The 24,456-nt window shown below is 48.1% G+C and overlaps 1 protein-coding gene across 1 annotated transcript in view; it reads right to left on the bottom strand.

Annotated features, from left to right (window-relative positions):
• Positions 1-24,456, bottom strand: part of DNAH9 (dynein axonemal heavy chain 9) — a 205,756-nt gene that overhangs the window by 148,818 nt on the left and 32,482 nt on the right. Inside the window, exons 19-32 of the mRNA XM_065647527.1 lie at positions 20,265-20,431; positions 19,029-19,899; positions 15,850-15,980; positions 14,628-14,754; positions 11,957-12,109; positions 10,613-10,738; positions 9,742-9,981; positions 8,486-8,646; positions 7,286-7,442; positions 5,757-5,861; positions 2,934-3,091; positions 2,491-2,629; positions 999-1,286; positions 313-523 (exon numbers count right to left, since the gene is read on the bottom strand). Of these exons, the coding sequence (XP_065503599.1) occupies positions 313-523; positions 999-1,286; positions 2,491-2,629; positions 2,934-3,091; positions 5,757-5,861; positions 7,286-7,442; positions 8,486-8,646; positions 9,742-9,981; positions 10,613-10,738; positions 11,957-12,109; positions 14,628-14,754; positions 15,850-15,980; positions 19,029-19,899; positions 20,265-20,431 (3,034 nt within the window). The remainder of the gene's footprint in view (positions 1-312; positions 524-998; positions 1,287-2,490; positions 2,630-2,933; positions 3,092-5,756; positions 5,862-7,285; positions 7,443-8,485; positions 8,647-9,741; positions 9,982-10,612; positions 10,739-11,956; positions 12,110-14,627; positions 14,755-15,849; positions 15,981-19,028; positions 19,900-20,264; positions 20,432-24,456) is intronic.

Here is a 24,456-nt window from a genome sequence, read left to right on the forward strand (position 1 = left end):
TCAGTGGTCCAGCCAACCCCCAAAAACTGCCTGCCCCATTTAGCAACTGGTAAGTGTTGGTATTAATGGACATGAAAATTATTCTTAGGGCAATAGGATAAAGTAGGTTTGTGCTATATTTCCCATTTGAAGATCAAAAAGCTAAAATATCCTGTGTATCCTTTCAACAACAGTCATGTGGCTGTAGGCAGCAGACAAGCACCTGGGCTCTCAGACCTGCATATGAAGAACCAGTCATGCTGCTGCTGCTCGGGAAGTTCGTTAAAAATATCCGTCTTTGTCTACGTATTTCAGGCATGAAAAGACATTTACCATCTTTCCATTCTCTTGTTGCTGGGTTAATGATGCCAAAGAGCTCATCGTTGGTGACTGCCTTGGGGTTGAGGTCTGTCCAGACGGGACGTCGCTTCATTATCTGGTAAGTCTTGTTCAGGGATCTCATCACCTGAGACTTGCCCGTGCCTGCGTTACCCACCACGAAGACAGAGTGCCGGACCGTCAGCAGCTCCTCCAGCTGCACTACCTGAGAAAAACACTCCCAAATTTTAGACAAAGATGCCAAACTGAAGTTCAGATCTATAAAATAGGTCCCACTGGACCACCTCTTTAGAAAGACGTGACCCAGAGACACAAACAGATTTGACATTTGAGTTTGATCCAGCCACTCTTATCACAATGGGTGAAATCCTCAGCCTGCAGATAAACTTCCACCACTGTTTATATCTGACAGCCACCACCTGATGAGGCTCTGCTCTCCAGGGGCTACACTTTCATGAGTCTACAAAAGTTGGCCCCTTTGTAAACCTAGAGACTGATCCAGTGCTGGCTTTATGGACAGGTGCAACTGCCTCAGACCCAGCACAGCTGACTGTCCTCCAGCGAGGTCTGCCTGCAAGGGCAATGTTGTGCACAGCTTTCTTTGTAGAAGCAAAGCTGCTTGAGAAAACCCAAATGATTTGATGGTGATGTAGGTGTAGCAGAAGATCGCTTGGTCTTACTTTGAGCACAAAGTTGTCCTCAGCCTGCAGCCGGAGGTCCAGCACAGCCTGCCTCACGAACGACTCAAAATTCAGATCACGCTTCCGAGGCACATCCAGTGCAGGGAAAAGATCTCCAATCAGCCCCATAAACACCGGTACATCATCCGTCACAATCTTGGGGATGTTGAAGTCACGAAGAGAGCGCATCAGAACCTGGTCTTCGGGTCGCTCTGGGTCATCTCGCTTGAGGGAGCCAGCAACAACTAGCACTGACTTGATGGCACGCAATCCCCAGTCGTAGTGATCCTACACCAGAGGAAGAAAAAAAAGAAGGGATAAGTTTATGCTTAGACAGTACCATGTAGGGTGAAGAACCATCATCCCCAAACTGCCAGACTAGTAAGCAATGAAAATACATCTAAATCTGTTATTTGCATTGTGGTCAGAGACCTTCACCAGCCTGAGTGACCTGGTTTCCATCTCAGGAGGTGAGATTCTCGTCAGGGACAGTATTAAAGAGTCAAATAATTCAGCTGTTCAGACCATCATGTGGGCGCATAGTTGGCAGTAAGACAGCAGTAGGACTTGCACTCCAGAGACCAAAGCAATTTGTTTCACCTAAATCACAAAGCAGCTAAAGCAAGGCCAGCCAGCCCCCTGCATGTGCAGGAGCCACCAAGGCGAAAGGCTTGTTAGTCCATTATGAGGCCCCAAAGACCGAAGTTTCTCCATCTTGTCCATCACAAGATGACACGCCTGTTTGGTCTCAAAGGAGGTCCACCAATAAGGGGCCAGTAAAGACATTGCTGAAAAAGTACCACAAAAAGGCATGAGAAGAACTCTCAAGCCAACAAACAACTCTCTATATTTCTACTCTGTTAACACCCTCCAGAGCACAGCTCGACAGCTGACTGATCTGTGTGGGAGGCCATGGCTTCCACCAGGACCTCCAAGGCACAGCACCAAGCTTCTGTGACAGAGCATCTCCACCCAGCCTCATGCTGGCACAGCCAAGATCAGGTTTCTATCATCTGGAATCCTGATTCGGCTTTCCTCTGGACCCAGTTTTGATCTACGCAAATAATGACAAGGAAAAATCTGATTTGCTTTGCACTGACAGTGACCCTAAAAAGACCTGGAACCATTAGGCTGAACTCAGAGAGGGACACCATAAACCCCTTGCAGGCAGGAGAATCAATAGGAACTAAGAGACTGGAAAGCAAAAGGTCACTGAATACTACTCCAAACATGGTGTCATTTAAACTCACTGAAAGGTCTCCCATTAATGCAGCTGGCCAAATGCTTTTGTCCCCGCAGATGCTCCAGTAAAGCAGTCTGAAAATTTTATTGCTCTGATGATCACAAACCCTCTCTTCCCCCAGCAGCCAGTGCAAATGCAGTCATTAAATAAAAGCTGTGAAGCGTTAGCCATGGAGCTGAGCAGCAGAGTGTCATGTTTCTGCTGATTTTGGAGATTCACCATACCACCCAGCCACAGAATCAGGCTCACCTGCTTGGACAGGAGCTCTTTGCAGAGTTGGTACAGAGTAATGAACTTCCCAGCTAACGCCCGGGCCTTGATGAATCCCTCGGCCACCAACATAATTTCACAGATCAGCTCAAAGTCTGGCACAACCATTGCACATGGCCTAAAAAGACAGGCGAGAAGGGATTGCAGAACAAGTATTTCTTGACTATAAGTCTTACAGGCAGTGCATTTGCAGCTTTATCTTCCAGGCCTTCTCTTATGACCCAGGTCACCCTCTGCATTCCCCATGACAAGGGACAGAGCTCCTTTGTCCTGCCTGTGCGCGCCCAGACCCAGGCTTGTTGTGCAAGGCTGAAACTACTTGCGAATCCCCTATGCAAGAGAATTCCCCAAGGACATGAAGTCAAGCCTGGATGTTCCAAAAGACAATTTCTGCCAGGTCACAAACCCTGACCTGGACTCACCTGAAGAGAGCTTTTAAATTCTCAGGTAGCTCGGTTCGCCCTGCGTAACCAGGGTTCATGGTGATGAAAATGCCTACTGAGGGTACTAAGTTGATGTCTTCTCCAAGAAAATTGAAGGATTTCTTCTTCTCCCGTATTGCATCCTGCACACTCTTCACCTAGAAACCAAGACAGTATTATAGTATCAGTGTTCGGTTATGAAAAACACATCAGACAACTGTGCTTCCTTCCTTACTCTTGGCCTCATGACAAATGGGGCTAATCACTGTTTTGTTCTATTTTGTACCAGCTGCATAAAGCTTTATACACTGTTCAGAGTATATCAGTACAGCAATATCATTTTCCCATCACAATCAAACTCTGGCAAAGCAGAAAAAAGAGCTGAAGAGACTGGGAAGTCAAAGTGCAAAGGAGTTGCAAGACTTCACACCTTTGCTCCATAAGACAATGATGAACATGGGTCAGGAAGAGCAACTCAGGAGTGGGAAATGTCCCCAGCACTGCCTGCATCTCACCTTGGCTTTTGACATCACCTGTGGGACACTGCTCAGCACATCTCACAGCAAAAACACCACCAAAGGCTCCAGCACCTCTGAACTAGCCAGCCCAGCAGGGGGCCAGATGTGTGAGAGAGATGCAGTGGCAGTTCAGGTATCCACAACACAGCCAATGCCCAAACTTACTCCCCAAAGTCTATCACAATATGGGCCCTTTATTCCCTTCACCCATCTTGCCTCTCCCCACACACCGTTGCTCTTTAGGACATCCCAAAACCCTCCTGTGCCTGCTCTGTTCCCTGACTAGGCCCAGAGAAAGGGTAGCATCTCCCAATATACTTGGCCTCAGCTCAGTTGTAAACTGACCACTTGATATTGGTTTTAAAGATTTTGGGACATCAGATATTTGATTTAAAACCAAAACCACAAGGCAGAAGCTGTAAAACCTCTCCTGACACCTTCGCTCACTAATATTATATTGTTTTTTATATTTGCCTGATTGCGGCTTTGTTCTTTTCATTCCTCACCTTCCAAAGAGTTCACCTTTCTGCAAACAGCACCTCGGCGAGGGGCAAATCTCTCTCTATTCACTGCTCTAACCCCACTGCTGTTTGACATCTCAAAGGAAAGCAATTAATCGAATTTTTCCCTGTAAGGAACCATATCGACATTAGCTGCACGAGTAAGACAGCCAATTAAACATCGCCATGGTAACACTCCTAATAGCAGCCAGGAGACACCATGATGGAATGACAGCCGTGCGGCTTTCTTCAGCTGCCACGCTCCAGCCAGGAGCGAGGGAACCATCAGCAGTTGAGTCATTCCTGGGCTTCTTTTGTTCAGCTTCCCTTTTTATTTCAAGATCCTCAAAGACCTTTTTCAATGACAACTTTAAACTAGGACCTGACGGAAGGGAAATTGAGAGGGAATGATACATAAACTCCTGTACCTGCCTGGGGCTTCTTTGGGATGTCACATAAGGTACCAATTATGAGTGAAAGAGATGAGAAGAATGAGGAGTTCATGGAGGGGTTCAGAACAACGTCTTTGACCGAAATATTTACAGAAGTGTAGAAACTTCTGAGCTTTATATCTTTCTATAATACTGAGCCCAAAAGGGGGTCTAGGAAGAATTAAGCACCTCAATCAGACATTGGGATCCTAAAACGTGCACCCAGCTGACAGCTGGATCCAGAAGAACTTGGACACTTTGGCACCTTAGTTTTCAGTACTGAAGCCCCCCAAGGCTTCCTCTGTATAAAATAATCCCAGGTTTCCACATGGGCTGGTAAGAGGAGGGGAAGGAGGAGGCAAAGTGACAGATTATATATAAGCACAAGAGCACAGGACTCTCTGGTGTGATGGGGAGGGCAGTCTCCTTTCCAGCCCTTCTCCAAGGATGCTGCTGCGCTTCACACGAGACTCACCAACACAATGCACTGAGCAGTTAAACTACAGAGGAGATGAGAAACCATCCTCCAGGGAAAACACCTATGCACAGCTGGGCCGCTCCAATAGCTCTCTCCCAGGTTTAATCCCATAGTGTCAGGATACCCTGGGCAAGCACATCAGCAAGGGCTGCAGATCTGCTGCAGGTTCCAGCTCCCGAGTGTCACCAGCTGGCACTGGCTTTTGGGAGCATCACGGGGCTGCACGCATTCCTCCTACGAATGATGCCACTCAGCCAGGAATACTTTCCAAAGTCACTTGGCAGAGCTGTCATTACAGACACCGGAACTAATTCCACAGCCATATAGTCTTGGAGACAGATAAGTGTTAAGAAAATTAATCCTGAATGTATTCCCATTTGCTGAATATGACACACGACCTGTGCCTGACCAGGGGTGATAAGTAACCCCCAGAAGTCCAGCGGGCCATGGATCTGCCCCAAACACCCCCCCTCCCCTCTGTGAAAATTATTCCCTACGTGGCAGACTGAGTCAAGGCAAGTCAAGGCAGCTTCTCCTCCTTAAAATGATGTGCTGCAATTATCTCACAGCAGATTAATGACATGAGCGTCTTCCTGAGGAGGAACAGGTACAGAGCCATGGTGCACAGTGGTCTGGGAAAAGATGCTACAAAGAATAGCCTCAGCACAAATGCTGTAACTGGGGGAAGAAAAGTGACAAATATGTTTGCAGCGTGTAACTGCTACATCTTGGCGGTGCTGTGATATTAATCTGATTAATCTTGAGATATAATCCCACACCTGCCTATACATGGAACTGAAACCAGCAACATGCAATTGCCATTTTTACCCTTGCTCCAAAGCCTGCAGAATGCCTCTGCCTTGTTTGTATTTATTTATGAGCGTTTCTCCACTTACCTGTACAGCAACCACAGAAAGGACCTCAATTGAGATTCTGTTAAATTCATCAAAACAGCCCCAGGCTCCCGTCTGGGAAAGGCCTTTGTAAATATTCCCACAAGACTGGAAAACAAAACAAAACAAAACAAAAAAAGATTACAAGAGTGAAATCATAAATAGAATCAACCCCAGCAAAAAATTGATTTTATTTCCCAGCCTGTTTATTTATAGCGATTTACAGTCTATTGTGGGTATTTAGAAAAGTGCATGGAAACAGCAGGCACAAGTCAATTATAATATTTATAGCTCTGCGCAGCTTGCCACTTTATTTGCTAATTGCACTTTCTCAATATATCTGTGCACCAGTTTCACTTAAAGGTCACCTATGCTGAATTACTGATGGCCACGTTTCCTGGGAGAGCCCACAAGCTGAATGAAATATGATCCAAGGCTACCAAAATCACTGTACCGTGCCAGACCGGCAGAGAGCAAGACTCAGCCTAATGATTCAGTGTTCTGCAGTGGCTGAAGGTTCACTATGTTTTGGTTTTATTCTGGGAGAGGATCCTGAGAAAACCAGGACAGGTCCCCTCCCGTGCCAGGGGGTGCCAGGCTGTGAGCAGGCCAAGAAGAAACGACCAGGGTCCAAGTATCAGCACAGCCTTGGTCTCAACTGAACAGACCAAAATTTTTGAAGAATTTCACATGAAATCTGACTGCAGAAAGGAAGGGAAATGCGTAATGAGGCAGAGAGGATAGCTTGTGTCTCTGCCTCCTGAAGAACCTTGTGCGAATCTTAAAGAAGGAAAGGGAGGAGGAGAAAAAGGCATTCAGCTTAAAGGAGTGTAGCAGGGGTTTGGAGAGAGGTGATGGATCACAGATTCCCAGGCTGTTTGGGGCTGAAGGGCCCTCTGGAGATCCCCCAGCCCAGCCCCCCTGCTCACGCAGGGTCACCAGAGCAGATCACACAGGTCGGTCCAGGCGGGTTTGAATGTCTCCAGAGAAGGAGACTCCACACCCGCTCTGGGCAGCCTGGTCCAGGCTCTGGCACCTCCCAGCAAAGAAGTTTCTCCTCATGTTCAGGTGGACCCTCCTGTGTTTCAGTCTGTGCCCGTTGCCCCTCTCCCTGGCGTTGGGCACCACTGAACAGAGTCTGGTCCATCCTCTGACACCCACCCTGAGATATTGATCACATTGATCAGGTCCCTCTCAGCTTCTCTGCTCCAGGCTGAACAGCCCCAGCTCTCTCAGCCTTTCCTCACAAGAAAGATGCCCCAGACCCTTCAGCATCTTTGTGTGCCTCTGCTGGACTCTCTCCCATCATTCCTTGTCTTTCTTAAACTGGGGAGCCCAGAACTAGACACAACTCAGATGGGGCCTCCCCAGGGCAGAGCAGAGGGGGAGGAACAACCTCCCTTAACCTGCTGGTCATACTTTTCCTAATGCACCCCAGGTACCATTGGATTACTCTCATCCTTCAGGTTTGCTCAGGCCCCGAGCATCCCCAGCCCCATGTGACAGCACTGCAGCCGAGGTGGGAGCTGTACCTTGTAGTCCATCTGCTCAGAGCAGTTAAACACATACACCATGATGCCCAGGGCTCGCCCCAAATCTTTCGTAGTCTCTGTCTTGCCAGTGCCCGCAGGACCCACAGGTGCTCCGCTCATGGTCAGGTGCAGCGACTGGGTCAGGGTGATGTAACATCTTTCACAGCAAAAGATGAAGGAAAAAAGGAAAGAGACTGAGACTTGGTCCAACAGGTCAACGTTGGGCTGCAGGGCAATGGCGCTAGAGCAATGCACTCAGCAGAGCCTTTCCTCTGAAAAGCTGTACATGAGCAGGGGTCATGTCTAAGCTGAAAGCCGTCTTGGGCATTAATTACCACCTCTGCCCAGCTCTGTTTTCTCCAAGAGATACTTGTCTTCCACCAGGGTCTGCCCAACCCCTTCATGTCCAGCTTGTGCTCTCTCTGGATCCTCATACAACTCATTGATATTGGGCCTGTCTCAGGCAGCATGAGAAAAGGATGGCTTTTCTGGAAGACCTGTCACTGACAGAAACCTGCTCAGGTGGCCTATGAATGATCCCAACCCAAAGCTGCAGCAAGCCCCAAAGTTTCTCCATCATGCGGATTATGGACACTGGGGAGGTGCCCACATGTAAATGTCTGTACTACCTGTATAAGCCACAGAGGTGTAGTCAATATAGCCAACAAAATCTGATGACACCTGGCGGCTTGACTCAGCTGACTAACACAGGTGACTAGAGCCACCTGAGATGCTCTTGGCTGCTGAAATGTCAGGGTGGAAAGATATGACAAGGGGTCCATAGGAAACTTTCACACTTCTGGACTGGCAGCTGGAAGTCAGGTGGGACAATGCGGAGTATCTCAAGTCACCCTAGGTGTCCCCACTGAGGCAACTGGGTAGATATCTGCTTCAAGATGGGATGAAAGCTCTCTAGACTCATCAGCTTTATGGGGTGTGGACATCTTGTGCATAGGAAGACACCCACAAGTGAGTGTCTTAATGTGTGAGCTGAATCCCACCCTGGGATCTGATGCACAAATTCCCCAGAGGGTACCACCACAAACCAGATGAGAGTTAGAGCTCGGCCACTGGAGTGCTGGGACATGGAAAGAGAACAAGAGGGACACAGGTGTCCAAACTAAATCCATCTTTGGTTGGCAGCTCTCTCTCTAACTGCATAGCAAAGCCCAGCTACGATGGTGCGTCCCAGGGACTTACCTGTCGGTCAGCGGAGTGATCACAAGCCGAGGGGTATTGCCAAGATATTCATAGGAGTACAGGAACTGGGCATCGCAGATGTTGGCAAAGCAGTGCCGTTCCTCATCTGACCATCTGTGTCGGAGCTGTGACAGCCAAACGAAGGCCTGGGCATTGTCCACCTGCAACACACCCACAAACACCATCACAGGAAGGCCGGGGATGCCAGACATGTGCAGCTCAGGGGCCAAAATGGTGACTGCTATAAAATTTTCATGGGGGATGACTGGTCCTCACTGCAAGGCAGGTGTGGTGAGGAAGGTCACCTCCCTGCAGTGTGGTGAGAAATGTCACCTCCCCATCTCCCATCAGTAAAGGGGAGGAACCAAATTAGTGACCACATTGGTGGGAGAGGAAAAAATTAATGCCCAAGAGAAAGAGCCTCACAAAAAGACTCCTGAATAGATTTAAGAAGCAGCAAGTTGTGAAGAGGGTCTTATAATGCAACCAGAGTGAGAGAAGGAACAGAGGCCATCTAGAAGGGGAAGGGGCTGCAGACAGCACCAAGGAAACAGGCTGGGGACAGGCGGACAAGGACAGTCATGGCCAGTGCTCTCTGCACAACCAGCAGGCAGGTCCAGACGGATCACTTCACCCCAGCCTGGACCAGGGCACCACTGAGCCCAGCTGAGACTTGAAGACAGAAACCCTGTGAGCAGCCTGTCTGCCTCTGAGAGGACTTAGATGAGGGTAGAGCCACAACCCAACACATTCAGGGCACCTTCCCACCCACCTGCAAGGCTAAACACTTGGCATGGTGTCAGGGACAGGGGAGTAGTGTGGGAGAGGTGTTGCAGGAGAAGGGAGTCCCACAGGAGTCCCTGTGGCCCCACACCAGACCAAGGAGGCTACAAAGAACAAAGCTTGAATGCTTTCTCTTACTTTCTAAAGTCAAAACTGAGATTGAGTCCAGCAGCCTCCCAACACAACACCATCATCCACCAGCACATGTCTTGGCACCAGGACACAGTGCCACGCTCTCACTCCTGGTGTGAATCTGCAGCAATTACAAGTTGGTGATGCAGGGCCATGACACAGCACAGCTCTGCAGGCTTACAGGGGCTTTCTGCATACTTACCACAAACATTGTAGAAATAAATTTAGTCATGTGTCTCCCACTGAGATCAGCAGTGATCTGAATGGCCAGTGGTTGGGCTATCACCCCTGAAACCCCCACTCCAGCACCCACAGAACTGTGCTGAACTGCCAACACAAACCTTCTGCACTATCATCTTTGCCACCACATCCCGAGCGTGCACGTCGATGGTGCAAATGGACATGATTTTCTGTCTGTCACCCTTGGAGAGCTGCCCGGTCAGCATGGTAACAAGGGTGTTCAGCTGGGTCACTTGCTTCTTGTGATATTCCTTCATCGCATTCTCGTAGCCTTCCTCCACCCTGGCAAAGGCAATCCCAACCTCGGTTGTCCACCAGATCTGGGTGCAGCAAAGAGCCACCTAGAGAAATAGGCTGGTTCAGTATCAGAGAAAATACCAGAGCTTCCTTACGTTCAAGAGTGTCTGATCCACAGGGAGATGAAGGATGAAGCATCCGTGACATTAAATTTAGTATTTTTTCATACAGTAGTCACAGCAGACAGGACAACAAGGATCTGCTCTGTGACATTCATTTAAAACATCGTATCAGTGACAGACACATTTAGCAGCTACTTATTAGTAAAACAGCACCTTTCACATGCCTGACACAGCAGAGGAGGAAGAGCTGGAGACCAGGAGGTTGTCAGAGGTGCATCTGAAGGGCTCTTTACTCTTATCAGGCCTCACCACTTTGTTTCCCTGCTGCACCTCTCGCTGCTCTGGCTGTACAGACTGCACTGCCCAAGCCCCTGAGCTCTGTCACCCAACCAAGAGCCCCAACCAGAGCATGGAGCTCAGCCTGGAAACTCCATCACGAGATGGCCAGGATAAAGGACAACTCATCCTCCCTCTCTCCTGCATAGCAAGGTGGAGGCCAGAAAGATCCCTGTCCACAGCTACTGAAAGAAGGGAAGGGCAGGACTGATGGGGAACCCAAGAGCTGCCTTTCCATGAGCCAGCCTGAGTGGTGATGAGAAGCAGTAGCAGATACCTGGGCAGGATAGTCAAAGAGCCATTGTTCCCTTGGTTTTTCCTCATAAGCCATGACAGCTTCCGTCATCTCATCTCTCACAGTAGCCCTCATGCTGTCTAGTACATGACTGAGCCAGACTTCAACCTGGAAAAGAGATTAAATCCCAGTAACACATTTGCTTTTCTTAAGTGCCTTTGGTAATTAGTGAAGATAGGAAATGAGACAAGCATCTCAACTCTCTTTAGATTGGACATGAGGAAAAGGCTCTTCACCCAGAGGGTGCTGGACACTGGAACAGGCTCCCCAGGGAGGTGTCACGGCCCCAACCTGACAGTGTTCAAGAAGAGACTGGACAACATCCTCGGACACACGGTGTGACCTGTGGGGTTGTCTTGTGCAGGGACAGGAGTTGGACTCGATGATCCTTGTGGGTCCCTTCCAGCTCAGGACATTCTATGAGTTAACCAAACCTCACAGCCTCCTTCAGACTGGGTAGATTTAACCGATTCTGGTACTGCAGGATTAGCATCTACTTCCAGACACCAAGAATAGAAGACAGATTTTTTTTTCTTGAACTCTAGCTACAGGAGGAACCAAAATGAACTCTACCAATGAACAATTTGCTTGGGTGTATTCCACCTCCAGGCCATGACAGAATCCCTGGTGGGATTTGGGCACAATCTGCCAGCAGCAGAAGAAAGATGCTGCCAAACTTGGGAACACAATTCCTGCTGAATTTCATATTTCACAGGCAAAGCCCTCAATGAGAAGACAGACTGAATGCAACAAGCTCCATTGCTGGGGAGCTCAGTAGCTGGTATTGGGTACTTTAGCTTCCTGTAATAGTCCATGGAGAAAGGTGAAACTACCAGGGCAGATAAGCTGAGCAGTAGCTTGATTCTTACATTTCGTACTTTAAATCATCGTATGAAATAATGAAGATTTGAAAAACAGTTAAAAAGCCTTCTCTTTCCAAAACACCTATGCAGAGGTACTATGGAATAGCTTAGTCTCTTTTCAATCTTCATCCCCTCCCTTACTGAGGATATTTGTAGCAAGCTTTAAGACTAACCTTCAAAATGTCTTAGAAAAAATCAAATAAAAAACCTAGTTAGAAAAAAGGCACGGCCCCTTCTTCCACAGTGGACTGTGACATTCATGTCCCACCTTAGTGAGGACCTATCCAGAGTGACACCAAGGGCTGTGGTGTAAGGAGGTACTAAATTACCAGCTCTTCCAGCTTTTCTCATGCATCAAGGGAGAGCAGTGAAGCTCTACGACGTCTTGGCAAGAGATCTCACACAAGGGGCAGGGGAGCAGACTCCACCGGACGGTTTTGATAGACAAGGACTTCCCTCTCACCTGCCCACTGCAGTCACATGGCTCGCTGAAGCTGACGTATTCCTCCTCTCTACTGTACATTCCCAGGCCAACCCTGGTTGGCTTGTGCTCAGAGTCCAGCTGGAATTTCATCCTGGCCAAGTTGTCAAAGAGTTTGGAAAGATGACGTTGCACCTGCAAAATGGGTTGTATAAATAAAGCAACTGAGATAGGACAAGCAGAATGAAGATCACCATACATGTCACAAGCAAAATCACGTTCACGAAGCAAGATCTTGGATATTTTGGTAGCACCACATCTTCTCAAACATGACCAACATACTGCCAACAAAAGCCTCTTCCTGTCTCTCCTAATACTTCCACCTATTTCTATGTAATTTAGAAAACAGACAAGCCTTAATAAATCATATTTCTCCATTGGGAAATCTTCCATACAGAACAAAAGCATAGAAAACATTGAAACACCTCATGACTCCTATCCCAAATTTCCCTACCTGTAGTGATGAGAAGTCTGTAGTCATTTCTCTGCCTCATCCTATTCTCAGCACAACGTGAAGTTTTCTTCACTATGAACTTCCCTGGTTTTCCACTACTAGAAATTGATTTTGTGCCAGTGAAAAGTCCTGAATTCTCCTTCGTGGAGAAGAAAGACCTTTATTTCTGCCTAAGACCCATGATAAACAGTTCAACAGCTCAGACCTCCTACAGAACACCCATCTTCACCCAAAGCATTCTTCCAGAAGGAAAAGAATAATTCAGTCCTTTCCTGTTCACCTCCATCTGAGTCTGAAAAGCCAACAGGGAAATGCTGTGAGCTCTCAACATCAGGATCTGCCTGCTGGGAGCTGAGCAGGTCACCAGCACTTCTTCCAGATCACTGCATAACACACAACTGCATCACTGCGTGTCCCATGCTGATGAAGGCGGGCTTCTCCTACGATCGATGTTCCCACAGAAAGGGGCAGCTCCCAAAGCAGTCTCAGACAGGAGCTCCCTCTCTCAATGATGACAGAGAGGTAGACAGACTCCCATGGGTGAGATGAGAAATGAGAACAGCCTGAGATGCCCAATGCTCTGATGCTATCAGAGAAAGACGGGTGGAGGTGGATTTGTCCAGCTAATTCTGACTCACTGACTCACAAAGAATTACAACCCGCCCTCTCATGAGCTGTGCTGCAGGTGGACACAGCTTGGTAGTCTTCTCATGCACGTACAAGCACGGCCAAACCCTGGGAGGTGCTAAGTACCTCCAAGAAGCAAAGGGCACTCAGCATCCCCCCAGATCATAGAATCATTTTGGTTGGAAGAAACCCTAAGGATCAAGTCCAGCCATACCCTAACTCTGGCACTAACCCATGTCCCTAAGAACCTCATCTAAACACCTTTTAAACCCCTCCAGGGATGGTGACTCCACCACTGCCCTGGGCAGCCTGTTCCAATGCCTGACAGCCCTTTCTGTGAAGAATTTTTTCATAATATCCAATCTGAACCTCCCCTGGCACAAATTGAGGTCATTAGGCATATCTTGAGGCCAAATCGTAAGTAAACCGTAGAAACTTTTTCTTACATCTAGAAGTTTCTGGTCACAAATCCCCGCTGCCCTTTCCCAGACTCCGGCCAGTCTGGAGGGTTCGGACATACCTCCAGCGCTTGGTGCAATCCTGCTGCCGGAGCCTGAATGCACCTGAATCTGTACAAGTTCAGTTCCTAGTTCACGAGGATAATGTCATTGTGTATTTAATCCTCCTTTAGGAATCATCGGACTTTGAAACTACAGTGGAAAGGCTGAGAGTGTATCTATATATGATCCTGCTTGACATTTACATTGATTTTACTGCAAATACTTCTGAATAACAGAAAACACCAGGAATTTCTTCTTACTCCACAGAGCATTTCAACACAGCATCTGAAGAAGGTGAAATTACTCGCTACCGAAAGACAGAATTAGCAATTCATTCTTCATCCAACACTCGCCTTTTGCTGTGAACATTTTGACTGGTTTTACATACCAACCTCTGAATAAAAGATACATCCCAAACAACGCCAACCAGAGCTGTGCAGGGGTGGGTGGCAACCCAAGGGAGTCCTGCCTTGGCCACAGCCACTGTCTGACCTCCAGCTGTCTTATCTCTTTCAGGCTGTGTTCTGCTCTTCCCCCGTAAACAGGCCATTCCAAAGACCTTTGCATGGGGGAAGGAAGAAGTGGCTGACTAGCAAATGTCTCCTCTGCCTAAAAACAGGGGCGTCTCCAAGCCATCGGTTGTCAACACTTTCACATTTGAATGATCAGTCTGTGGCTCTTTCAACAGCAGGTGCTGTTTGGTGGCATCCCAGGTTGGGGAACAAAGGTCAGCAACAAGTTTTGGCTGAGGTTTCCCCCAACCTCACTGTATCCCTGCAGAAACAAACCCACTGTTTTTATGGCATCAAAAAAATAGCTCTGCTCTGTGCAGCGCTTTCAGAACCATCTGCAAGCATCACCAGGGGCGGATGAGGCAACATACAGTGTGCGTGTTGCCTTTCAGAGATGACAGATGAAGGCCAGCTGTGAAAGAGTTATTGTTAATCCAAGTGAGGGTGGGAGAAAAGGCACTCAAGAAAGGATAAGCTACAGCTGAGTCCCCAGACAGCATCTTCCACCGTGACATTACTGACAGCTGGAAAATGTGAAGGTGACACAGTACGAGGCTTACCAGCTGTGGGTTGGTGCCATTGGAAAGAATATCCAATAAATCTGCTGAAGAAACAAAGTAAAATCTGGGAAAGGCCAACCTTTTCATGTCCAAATATTCAGCCAAAGCCTTCTCACACAGAGACAACCTGGGGAGAAGAGCAGAAACACAGAGCCCAGGACAGGCGGGTAAATATCCTTTCATGTGTCATGCTATAGTTTGGGTTATCAAGCAGATTCTTCCCTCCCATGGGGAAATGCCAGACATGAGCTGAGCCTGCAGGCTGCTCCTTTACAGCATTTTCCAAATAGATCAACAAAGCACATAGTAACTCATAGATCTCTCTCCACTCCCAAGGGTCAAACAGCCAAAGAGGCAGAGAATCCTCATGAAAAAGCAGAAACACAGGTGGAAGAAGAGGCTAGAAAGGGTTTGCAGTCTGACTTACTGTTTTAGACAAACTCTTAACTGCCACAGGTGATTTCACACTAGGATGAAAGTTTCCAAAACTGCTTTTATTCTAACGAGCACATTTTAAAGTCTGATTCAAACCTACTCAGCTTTTTGTGCTTGTGAAGCCTGAAAAGAAACTTGTTTGCTCTGTTCTAAAATGAATCTCTCAGTGTATACATGCTAAACTGCTGCTGGGCTTTCAAAGTTCATAAATAACAGGCAGCTAGTCCTCTGTGGGGAACATGGGCCTTATCTGTTTAAGAAGTAAAATTAAATCTCTATATTAAATGGATAGCTATTACTGACACAATAGCTATCACGTTAACTTTTTAGGTGTGTTCCAAGTAGAGTAGCTCATATGTTAGGTGAGGACATTAAGGTCTTTCTCAGGGAGTCTAGTTATACCATCTGTGAAGGGTATACATGCAGAGATAATTTTGTCAATTAAAGTACATGGGCTCAGCTCTTCTGCAGGTATCCCTGCTTGAACTGCTAAATAGATATTTAAGACACTGAACTGGGGGTAGCAGTGAGGCCACATATTATTAAAACCAGCTGAATGCCTAGCTTTGTATGTGTGCAAATCAATATTCAGGATGAGAGTCTGCACATATGCAAAGCCAGAATCCACTTTGGGGGCTTCAGGGTGATGGATCACAAATAAAAAGACTTGATGTGTGAATGCAAAGAATGCACAGTCCAGGAGGAAAGCCTTGGAGCACAGGTTAAACCAACTTATTAGAGCTGATCCTGGTCTCTGACAAAATCCTGGGACCGAAGTTCTACCTACCTACTCTGAATGTCCTCCAGTTGTTGGGACAGACCTGGTTTATTGGTGGCCTCAACTACATTTGGGGTTTTCTGAGCTTCATAGGCCAGTTCTTTAAAGTCCACATCAATCCCTTCAAAGCGTTTGGTGTCCTAAAAAGCAACACAAACACATTCACGGTAAAACACGGATTTTGTGCTAAAGGTCTCCATCCTCTGGGTGCTGTCTTTGGGTTGAAGGGAAAGACTATCTTCAGAAAGCCTTCTGTTCAGTGCAGAAAAGGACCTCTCCACCATTCCAGAAGGGCTCTTCCACCGACTTGCCTGAAACTAGTCTCCAAACAGGCACTTGCCTTCTTGACACTGTATCCCAAAGGGGTTGTAGATAAAGTGCTCCATGCAGAAGGCAATGTCTAGGATCAACCGTTTTCACGGGATTTAATTCCCCTTGGAAAATCTCATAAATCTCCCTCTCCCATGTCCAGGTGAAACACTAAGGTTCCCTGGCTGCAGCAGCAGGAGATGCTACCATACTAGGGAAAGGCTACCAGCCTCATGTGAGTGCACTCTTCCCTTCCCGCTACAGCACAGGAATCCCAGCACCCATCCACAAAATGGGTATGATGACTCTTGCAGAGGAGAGCCCTTCCTTGCCTTCAGTAAGGGTATGGAAACCCCATGTCAGCACCGGAGGCCCACACTGACAATTATGCTCCATATCTAACAGGGACCCCGAATTTCTGGAGCTAAACACTGAAGAATAAAGCAAGCTATGTTCAACATGTCTCTGCTCCTCCCTTCTTCCCAATTCAGGCCTCCTGAGTGAGCCAGGACGCTGAATAAGTGTTCCAAGCTGTCCAGGTAACACTTCCATGTTACCCTGTGTTCAGCACCAGAAGCAAGGCTGCGTCTGGAAGGTTGAGCCCTCCCTGCACTCACGTCATGGATCCAGCTTCAGGTGAGCATCCTGCGGCCTGTCGGCACATCCCCCCAGTCCTGGATGTATCCTGAGGGTGTTCAGCCTCCAGAGGCTTTGAGCTTCAGCCCTTGTTCTGGGGAAGAGAGGCTGCTGATTGAGCCAATAGTATCCCTGGCAGCCAAGAGGGACCCGTGTCCTGGTGCACCCCGCACAGCAGGGCCAGCCGGGCAGGGAGGGCATTGTCCCGCTCTGCCCTGCGCTGGGGCGGCCTCACCTGGAGCATTCACTGTGTGCAGGGCTGGGGACACAGGAGAAAAAGGAGATAAAGCTGCTGGAGAGTGTCCAGAGGAGGGACATGAAGCTGGTGAAGGGTTTGGAGGGGAAGCCGTATGAGGAGCGGCTGAAGTCCCTGGGTTGGTTCAGCTGGAGCAGAGGAGACTGAGGGCAGAGCTCATGGGGCTGCAGCTCCAGCAGGGGAGCAGGAGGGGCCGGGCTGAGCTCTTCTCTCTGTGACAGTGACAGAACCCAGGGAACGGCAGAAGATGTGCCAGAGAGGGTCAGTTGGACATGAGGAAAAGGTTCTTCACCCAGAGGGTGCTGGACACTGGAACAGGCTCCCCAGGGAGGTGTCACGGCCCCAACCTGACAGTGTTCAAGAAGAGACTGGACAACGTCCTCAGACACACGGTGTGACCTGTGGGGTGCCCTGTGCAGGGACAGGAGTTGGACTCAATGATCCTGGCGGGTCCCTTCCAGCTCAGGACATTCTGACTCTATGATTCATACCACTGCCAGACAGCTACTGAGATGCAGACAGCTGCCCAGCAGGATGCAAATGTGAATCATGATGTGATTTCATACATGACATTAGATAGCTCCTGGATATTAACAGCTTGCTGGCACATGGTACAGCCTCAGGGCAGTGGTTAAAAGCACCTGCATATATTGCCCAGTAAGCGAGGTGTGCCCAGAATCATAGAATCATTTAGTTGGAAGAGATTCTTAAGATCGAGTCCAACCACAACCTAAATCTAGCACTAAACCATGTCCCTCATCTATACATCTTCCAGGGATGGTGACTCCACCACTGCCCTGGGCAGCCTGTTCCAGTGCCCGACAGCCCTTTGGGGAAGAAATTGTTCCCCAGATCCAACCTCAACCTCCCCTGGCGCAACTTGAGGCCATTTCCTCTGGTCCTGGCGCTTGTTCCTGGGGAGCAGAGCCCGACCCCCCCTGGCTCCAAGCTCCTTTCAGGCAGGTCAGAGATCAGAAGGTCTCCCCTCAGCTCCTGTTCTCCAGCTGAACCCCCAGCTCCCTCAGCCGCTCCCATCACCCTTGTGCTCCAGCCCCTCACCAGCTCCGTTCCCTTCTCTCAACTCGCTCCAGCACCTCAAGGCCTTTGTCGGCGTGAGGGGCCCAAAACTGACCCCAGGACTCTCAGCACAGTGTGCTCTCTGAAGCAGAGGGAGGAACTGACCAAGCAGAGCAGAGTGCAGGACTGGAGACAGAAGAGTGTGTTGTCCGGGGGTCACCGGGCTGTGCACATCCCCTCGTGGGTGTCCGTCCCACAGCAGTGCTGTCAGCAATGCTGCTCATGAACCGGGACAGCAGTGACACAGCCAAATGTGGGTCACTCGCGAGTGAAAGGCAGGTTCCTCTGCAGGGCTGCAAGTGGTCCAGCGGGGCCAGTATCAAGCTTGGAAGATTTCCTAAATAATCAAGGGAATCCGGAATAAGACTGGAAGCTGGACTCAGAGACAACCCTGAGGAGGTCACAACCCTGAGGAGGTCACCAATGACAACTCTGCTCAATTTTCTCAGGCTGGAGTGGGAGAAGAGCTGCTCTCCCCCTGTACCAGCACTGGAGGCAGGGAAGGGGATGCTGCAAAGCTGCCTGGTCCAGCTCTGATTTGACAATTTGCACCATCTGAGTGATTATCTCGGTCCTCTCCCCTCCGAGGAAAGAGGGAACATGCCTTCATCACTGAAGGAAGCCAGCACCTTCCAACTCAGTCTCCATGAACTCTGCATTTGCTGTGCAGCGGTGGAGGGGAGAAAAAACTGTTTCTCAGCAGGGCTCAGGCACAACCTACAGTACGAAAACAACCTGCGGCAGCACTGGGGAAACTGCTGTAGCATTAAAGGAGCCTCCAAAACAGCAAGGCAGAAGGAGGAGAGTCCTGCTCTGGGGAACCTGGCATTATAGATAACCTTCTTTTGTGAAATGGAGGCTCTTCTTCAACACTTTCCACACAGGGAAAATAGGATTTAGGGTTTCATACCTTGGGAAGCTGCACCCGTATATCTTCTGATCCTATGAATATGCTCTCCAAGTGAGACCAGGTACGCTGCACTTCGAACCAGAGAGAAATGACGGAATCCGTGGTGGACAGCTTCCTCTGCCATATGGACACTTCCTCCAAGAAGAAAGCAATATATTTGGATGTCATTAAATTCTGCAGCTGCACCTGGTTGTCTTCTAAAGTTTCTATGAGTTCCTCATCTGACTTCAGCAATGGGATGTTCATCTGGGGATGAGGCTCATACTGAAACTCCATGGTGCTCCAAGTCATTTTTAGCTCCTTCAGGACTTTCTCCATGCTCATTTCTCGTACCGCTTTGTCCACAATGCCATGAACCTCATCCTCAAAGTTATGGAGGTTGAGCTTCAGGAGGTCAGCCAGCGTGGTGTCCGAGTCCATCACAAACCTCACACCCGTCACCTGCATCAGCTGATTCCAGTGCCTTTCTCTAATGGCGGGATTTTGAAGTTCTGCCACAGCTTTCAGGGATGTCAGCATGTTCTTCATCTTGCTGTCCAGCCCAGTGAAAGCATCCCATGCCCTCATTTCCTTATCCAAATTCCGAATCTCTCTTGCAAACTTTTTACATTCCAGATCCATGTTTTCCACGTTAATATCCACCCATTTGGTGGTCTGCCAGTCATCAAGGCAAGTGTCCACAAGGGAGATCATATCCCAGAGCTCTTTGAGAAGACACAGCTCCTTTCGGCACTGCTTCAGTTGTTTATAATCTGGCACCATGACTTCAAACAGACCAGCTGATTCATAAATCGAGGTCATGGCTGACTCCATTTGTTTAATCTCAATGTGCTTCATATCCAGCAGTTGATAAGGCTTTTTCGTGTCAAACCTAGAAAGAAATGTTTATTCTTCACAAGTGATATTGTAACAACTTCTAAAGAAAACATAAAACAAGCGGTGCCTCTGAGAGACAAAGCAGACATGATATGTCTATAGTACCCATTGATGGTGCAGCTACATGGCACTACTGACAACGCCTTAAAGCGATATTGTGCACTCAGCATTCAGATTGAATCTCTTGCTAACACTGGACAGTGTTCCCAGGGACAAAACACCCTGGGCATAACAGATACAACACTGTGAGCAGGTAGGAAATGTATGCGAGGGTTCGAGAACACATACTCAGGACACTCGGAGATGACCCCATGAAGCTTTTTTCCTCAGGGCTTCTCTGATGCTATAATTTCACTGTACCTGAATGGTGCTTCTTTCCGAAATCGCTCTCTGAATCTGTGCTGCTCAACATCAAACACCGCACAGCTCTTGCGCAGAACTGTCATTTCGTTCGCCTGCAGAGGAGCCACATGCTGTTTCACAGCTATTGCCAGCTTCTTTATATTGTTCCATTTTTCTGGCAGCTCCTGCAAGCAAAATTTAAATGACGGTAGGCAGTATTTGCTATTTGATATAAGATGTGTCTGATCTGTTTATGGACAATCACAGAACAGGAAAAGCAACAGATTCCACGTCTAAAACTGTGAGGAAGTTTTGTTGTGATGCAAAAGCTAAACACACAATTTGGGATAAAACTTACCAGTTATTCACAATTTTGAAGACTAATGAAGACTGAGGCCTTATACTGACTGCTCTGATTGCAAACACATGTTAAATAACTTAAGAAGAAGGGTCCCAGACTAGACCCTGGGCTCCCAGGATGGTTCAGTGCTCGAGAGAGCACAGTTCTCCTGACACCAAGCCCAGCAGGACCCAGAGCTGGCTGGAGGTGGGAGGGTGGGCTGGGGATGCAAGTTCATCAGATCATCCGGCTTCCCAGAGCTAATTAAGAAACAAAGCCTGGGAAATATCCTGCTCTTAGAGTAGAAGAAGATATTATGCCAGAAGGACTTCTAGAGAGCTTTCTGGGGCAAATCCCTCCAGCCTGCCTGTATAAGACTAGTACCAAATAAGACCGTTTCTTTCTCAGGTCTGCATCCAAGCTGCCGGTGCATAGCATTGCTGACAATTCACCCTTTGTACCTGGGATTTTATTCAGAAAGAGATTTGATTTCTTCCCACTAGGCTTCTCGGGCCAAATCCTCATCCCAGACAGTGACACCAGCCAGGGCTCTGCTGTCCTCAAGTCCCACAGCTTTGCTCTCCCACTTCCCCAGGTACTGTGCAAGCCTACATGAAAGACTTTGGGTTTCTTTTCATCCCAGTGCACATAGTTGAGGAGACTAATGGAGATCCACCAACAGTATGCAAAGAAGGGAAATAACCTGGAGGCAGCAGAGGCGGCCAGAGCGGGGCCAGTCCCTCCTGAGGGGTCTCTTTCTGGCACTTTATATTCCAGTCTCTGTAGAAATCACTATCCATGACCACAGCAGGGCACACATGGAGCTGCTTCCTTGTCCTTCTCATACAAACTGCCAGCTCCAGCCCATCCACCCCCACAGCCATGGAGGCAGCGGTACCTGGAGGGAATAAATTATTCAACTATGCGTTGCTGTCACTTGCCAGAAAGAACAAAACTGTTTTGTTATCTCCTGCATCTGAATGGCTGCCCTGCATACCTCATTTCTTCTGTCAGAAAAATAAATCAGTCGCTCAAATCTACACGCACAAACAGGCACCAAACAAGCAGCTCTTGGGCAGAGGAATAAGTGGACCCGGGTTCCCCACAGCACCATTTTTTATGCTGGACTGAAGCTGTTGTAGCAGCCAGAACATCCATGTAATGCAGCTCTTCCGGTTTTCAGGGTGTCCTGGGTCGTTGCGGGGAGCAACGAGAGGAGGTGATCTGAGTCAGGTGACCACGAATTGACCAATTGGAGTATTCCATCCCATTCACGATTTCCTGGATATAAAAGGTGGACCCAAAGGACTCTCTCTCTTCTGCTGGGTCTCCTGCTGGTTTGCTTCATCTCTGCATTTTTCTGCTGTCCCTACAAGCTGAGGCCTCGTGACAGACTGAATCTAGTTCTGGTTGGCTGAAGGATCCTGCCAGACTAGCTGCTGGGAATTGCAAGACTGGTTCTATAATATTTGTTCTGCTTTATTTTTCTCTATGTTTATTTAGTAGCGTTAGTAAAACATTTTCAGATTTTCCAGCTTTCTTCTCTCTGTTCTTCTTTTCCTTTCCACTTAAAATCGCCTGTCCTTAGTAAAAAAGGGAGAGGAGAAGGGGGGGCAGAAAACGGGAGCGGGGGGAAGAGGGTTAAGGAAAATACATCTGCCGTGGTTTTTGATTGTCTCCCCGCGATCAAACCATGATAGATAATTGGTGGAGAATGCAGGCAACACTGGGCTCAAGAAATAGTTAATATTTTGGCACTAAAAAGGGGTGGGGCCACCCACGCCTGACACGTTTCTCTTTGTCTGGCGGCCACACGTTTGTGCTCAGCGTTGCACGGCGCGGCCACGAGGTGGCGCTGCCTGCTGTGTCTTTGTGTGCGGCTCGGCTCGGCACAGCCACGTGTTGGGGCTCGGCTCGGCGTGAAATTTGGAGATCTTTTGGCTCTTAAAAGTGGTCAGACGTACCTTTCCATTTTCTTGGCATGGTGCCAACTCAGAGAAATAAAACTTGCGGGTCTAGGTGCTTAGGATGTTATTTAGTGGTATTAAGGCAGAAGCGAATTACATTGGTTTGAAAATGCTGTGGTATAATTTGTGTCAGTTATTTTCTACTTTATGGAATGCAATACCCTATTTATGTTGGCTGTTTCTTGGGAATAGAATCTTATCTAACAACAAAGAACTGGACAATGCTTATGATTGTACTATGTGGTTTGGCATTGGCTTACTTTATTATATTGCAACAGATAATGAGTTTCTATTCGTTTCTGCTTTACTTTGAGAAACCTCCAAGAGAGATAAAATCCAGCTATGTGTTTGCTAAACGGGCTAGCAAATCTTTAGAAAGTTTGACTAACCATACTTTCACCTTCTCATTAGAGTAGATTACCAAAGTTTTTGAGGGCTTTGAATATCCGTGGAGTTTTGATAGAACTATAACAGTGTTCTCTGCCGTGACGAATGTGCTAGTACTAATACTACTGTTAAGAGAAATTAGATTAAATCGGAGGTTTGTGTCCCTTTTGAGCAAAGAGAGTTGCACGGTGTCTGTTGAAGCTGGAAGGGCAGCTGAAGCTGCAGCCACCGCCCCCCCACTCACAGACACCACGGCTACACAGGCTCAAGCTTCTTCCTCGACTGCGGATGATGTTGCTTGTCCAAAGGCTAACAGGGCCCCTCCTTCCTCAAACACGGGGCACAGTTGCTGTTGTAACAATAACAACCCCTGTGATAATGGTGAGCCCATATCAGCATCAGTTGCCGGTTGTAAGAGAGTCACTAGAAAGGCTACTCGTACTGCAGATGATGGCAACAGGCCAGACTCATCCCAAGGGGCATCATCAGGGGAGGAAGTGACCACTACTCGGTCCTTTTTTCCAGGTGAGCTGAGAGATCTGCGAAAAGACTATAGTCGTCGTAATGGTGAGAATATTGTAACCTGGATGCTCTGATGCTGGGATAATGGGGCTGAAACGTTAGAACTGGAGGGTGGAGAAGCAAAACAGCTGGGATCTCTATCAAAGGATTCCACCCCTGATAGGGCAATTGCAAGTGAGCACAACTCCGCTACCCGCTGGACCCGACGCCTGACAGCTATGTCAAGATCTCATCACAAGGACGACTGTCAAGGCACATCAGGGAAATGGAATACTATGGAGAGAGGTATCCAGTTCCTGAGAGAATTAGCTGTGCAAGAGATCATCTATTTTGGGCCAAACAGACAAGAGGGGATAGACCCAGACAGAATTGAGTGTACACGATCTATGTGGCGCAGATTAGTACAAAGTGCACCACCTGCATATGCTAAGTCATTGGCAGGAATGGTCTTGTCAACTACTGGTAGACAAAGTGTTTCTGACATGATCGAGCAGCTCCGGGAATTTGAGGACAGCCTTGCCGGTTCTCTACGGGCTTGTGTCTCTGCTGTAGAGAAACTGTGTGAAAAATCTGATGACCGGTTTGAAAAGCTGTTGCAAGAAATCAAAGCACTCAGAGAAGACACACACACTTCACGAACCAATGTTGCAGCTATTAGGAGAAGGCGTTTCCAATCTCCGGAGAGAGAACAGAGGCAGACCACCACCAGAAGTTCACTGTGGTCCTTCCTATGTGAGCAGGGAGAAGATATGAATAAGTGGCATAAAAGATCTAATTCAGAACTTCAAGAACGACTACGTGAGTTAAAAGGGAAAACTCCTAGGAAAAGGGCTGCCCCAGTTTACAGAAGGGACAGAAGAGATTCTGATGCTCATGACGGAACCTCTAATTCACTCAGAGACTGTGCAAGACAGAGATTAGTGGTGCCCTGCCTCCAGCCAGGCGAAGGAAAGGGATAACAGAGTTTATTGGACTGTACAGATCCGATGGCCTG

The sequence above is a fragment of the Caloenas nicobarica genome, chromosome 18 (genome assembly GCF_036013445.1).
Source record: "Caloenas nicobarica isolate bCalNic1 chromosome 18, bCalNic1.hap1, whole genome shotgun sequence".
NCBI lineage: Eukaryota > Metazoa > Chordata > Aves > Columbiformes > Columbidae > Caloenas > Caloenas nicobarica.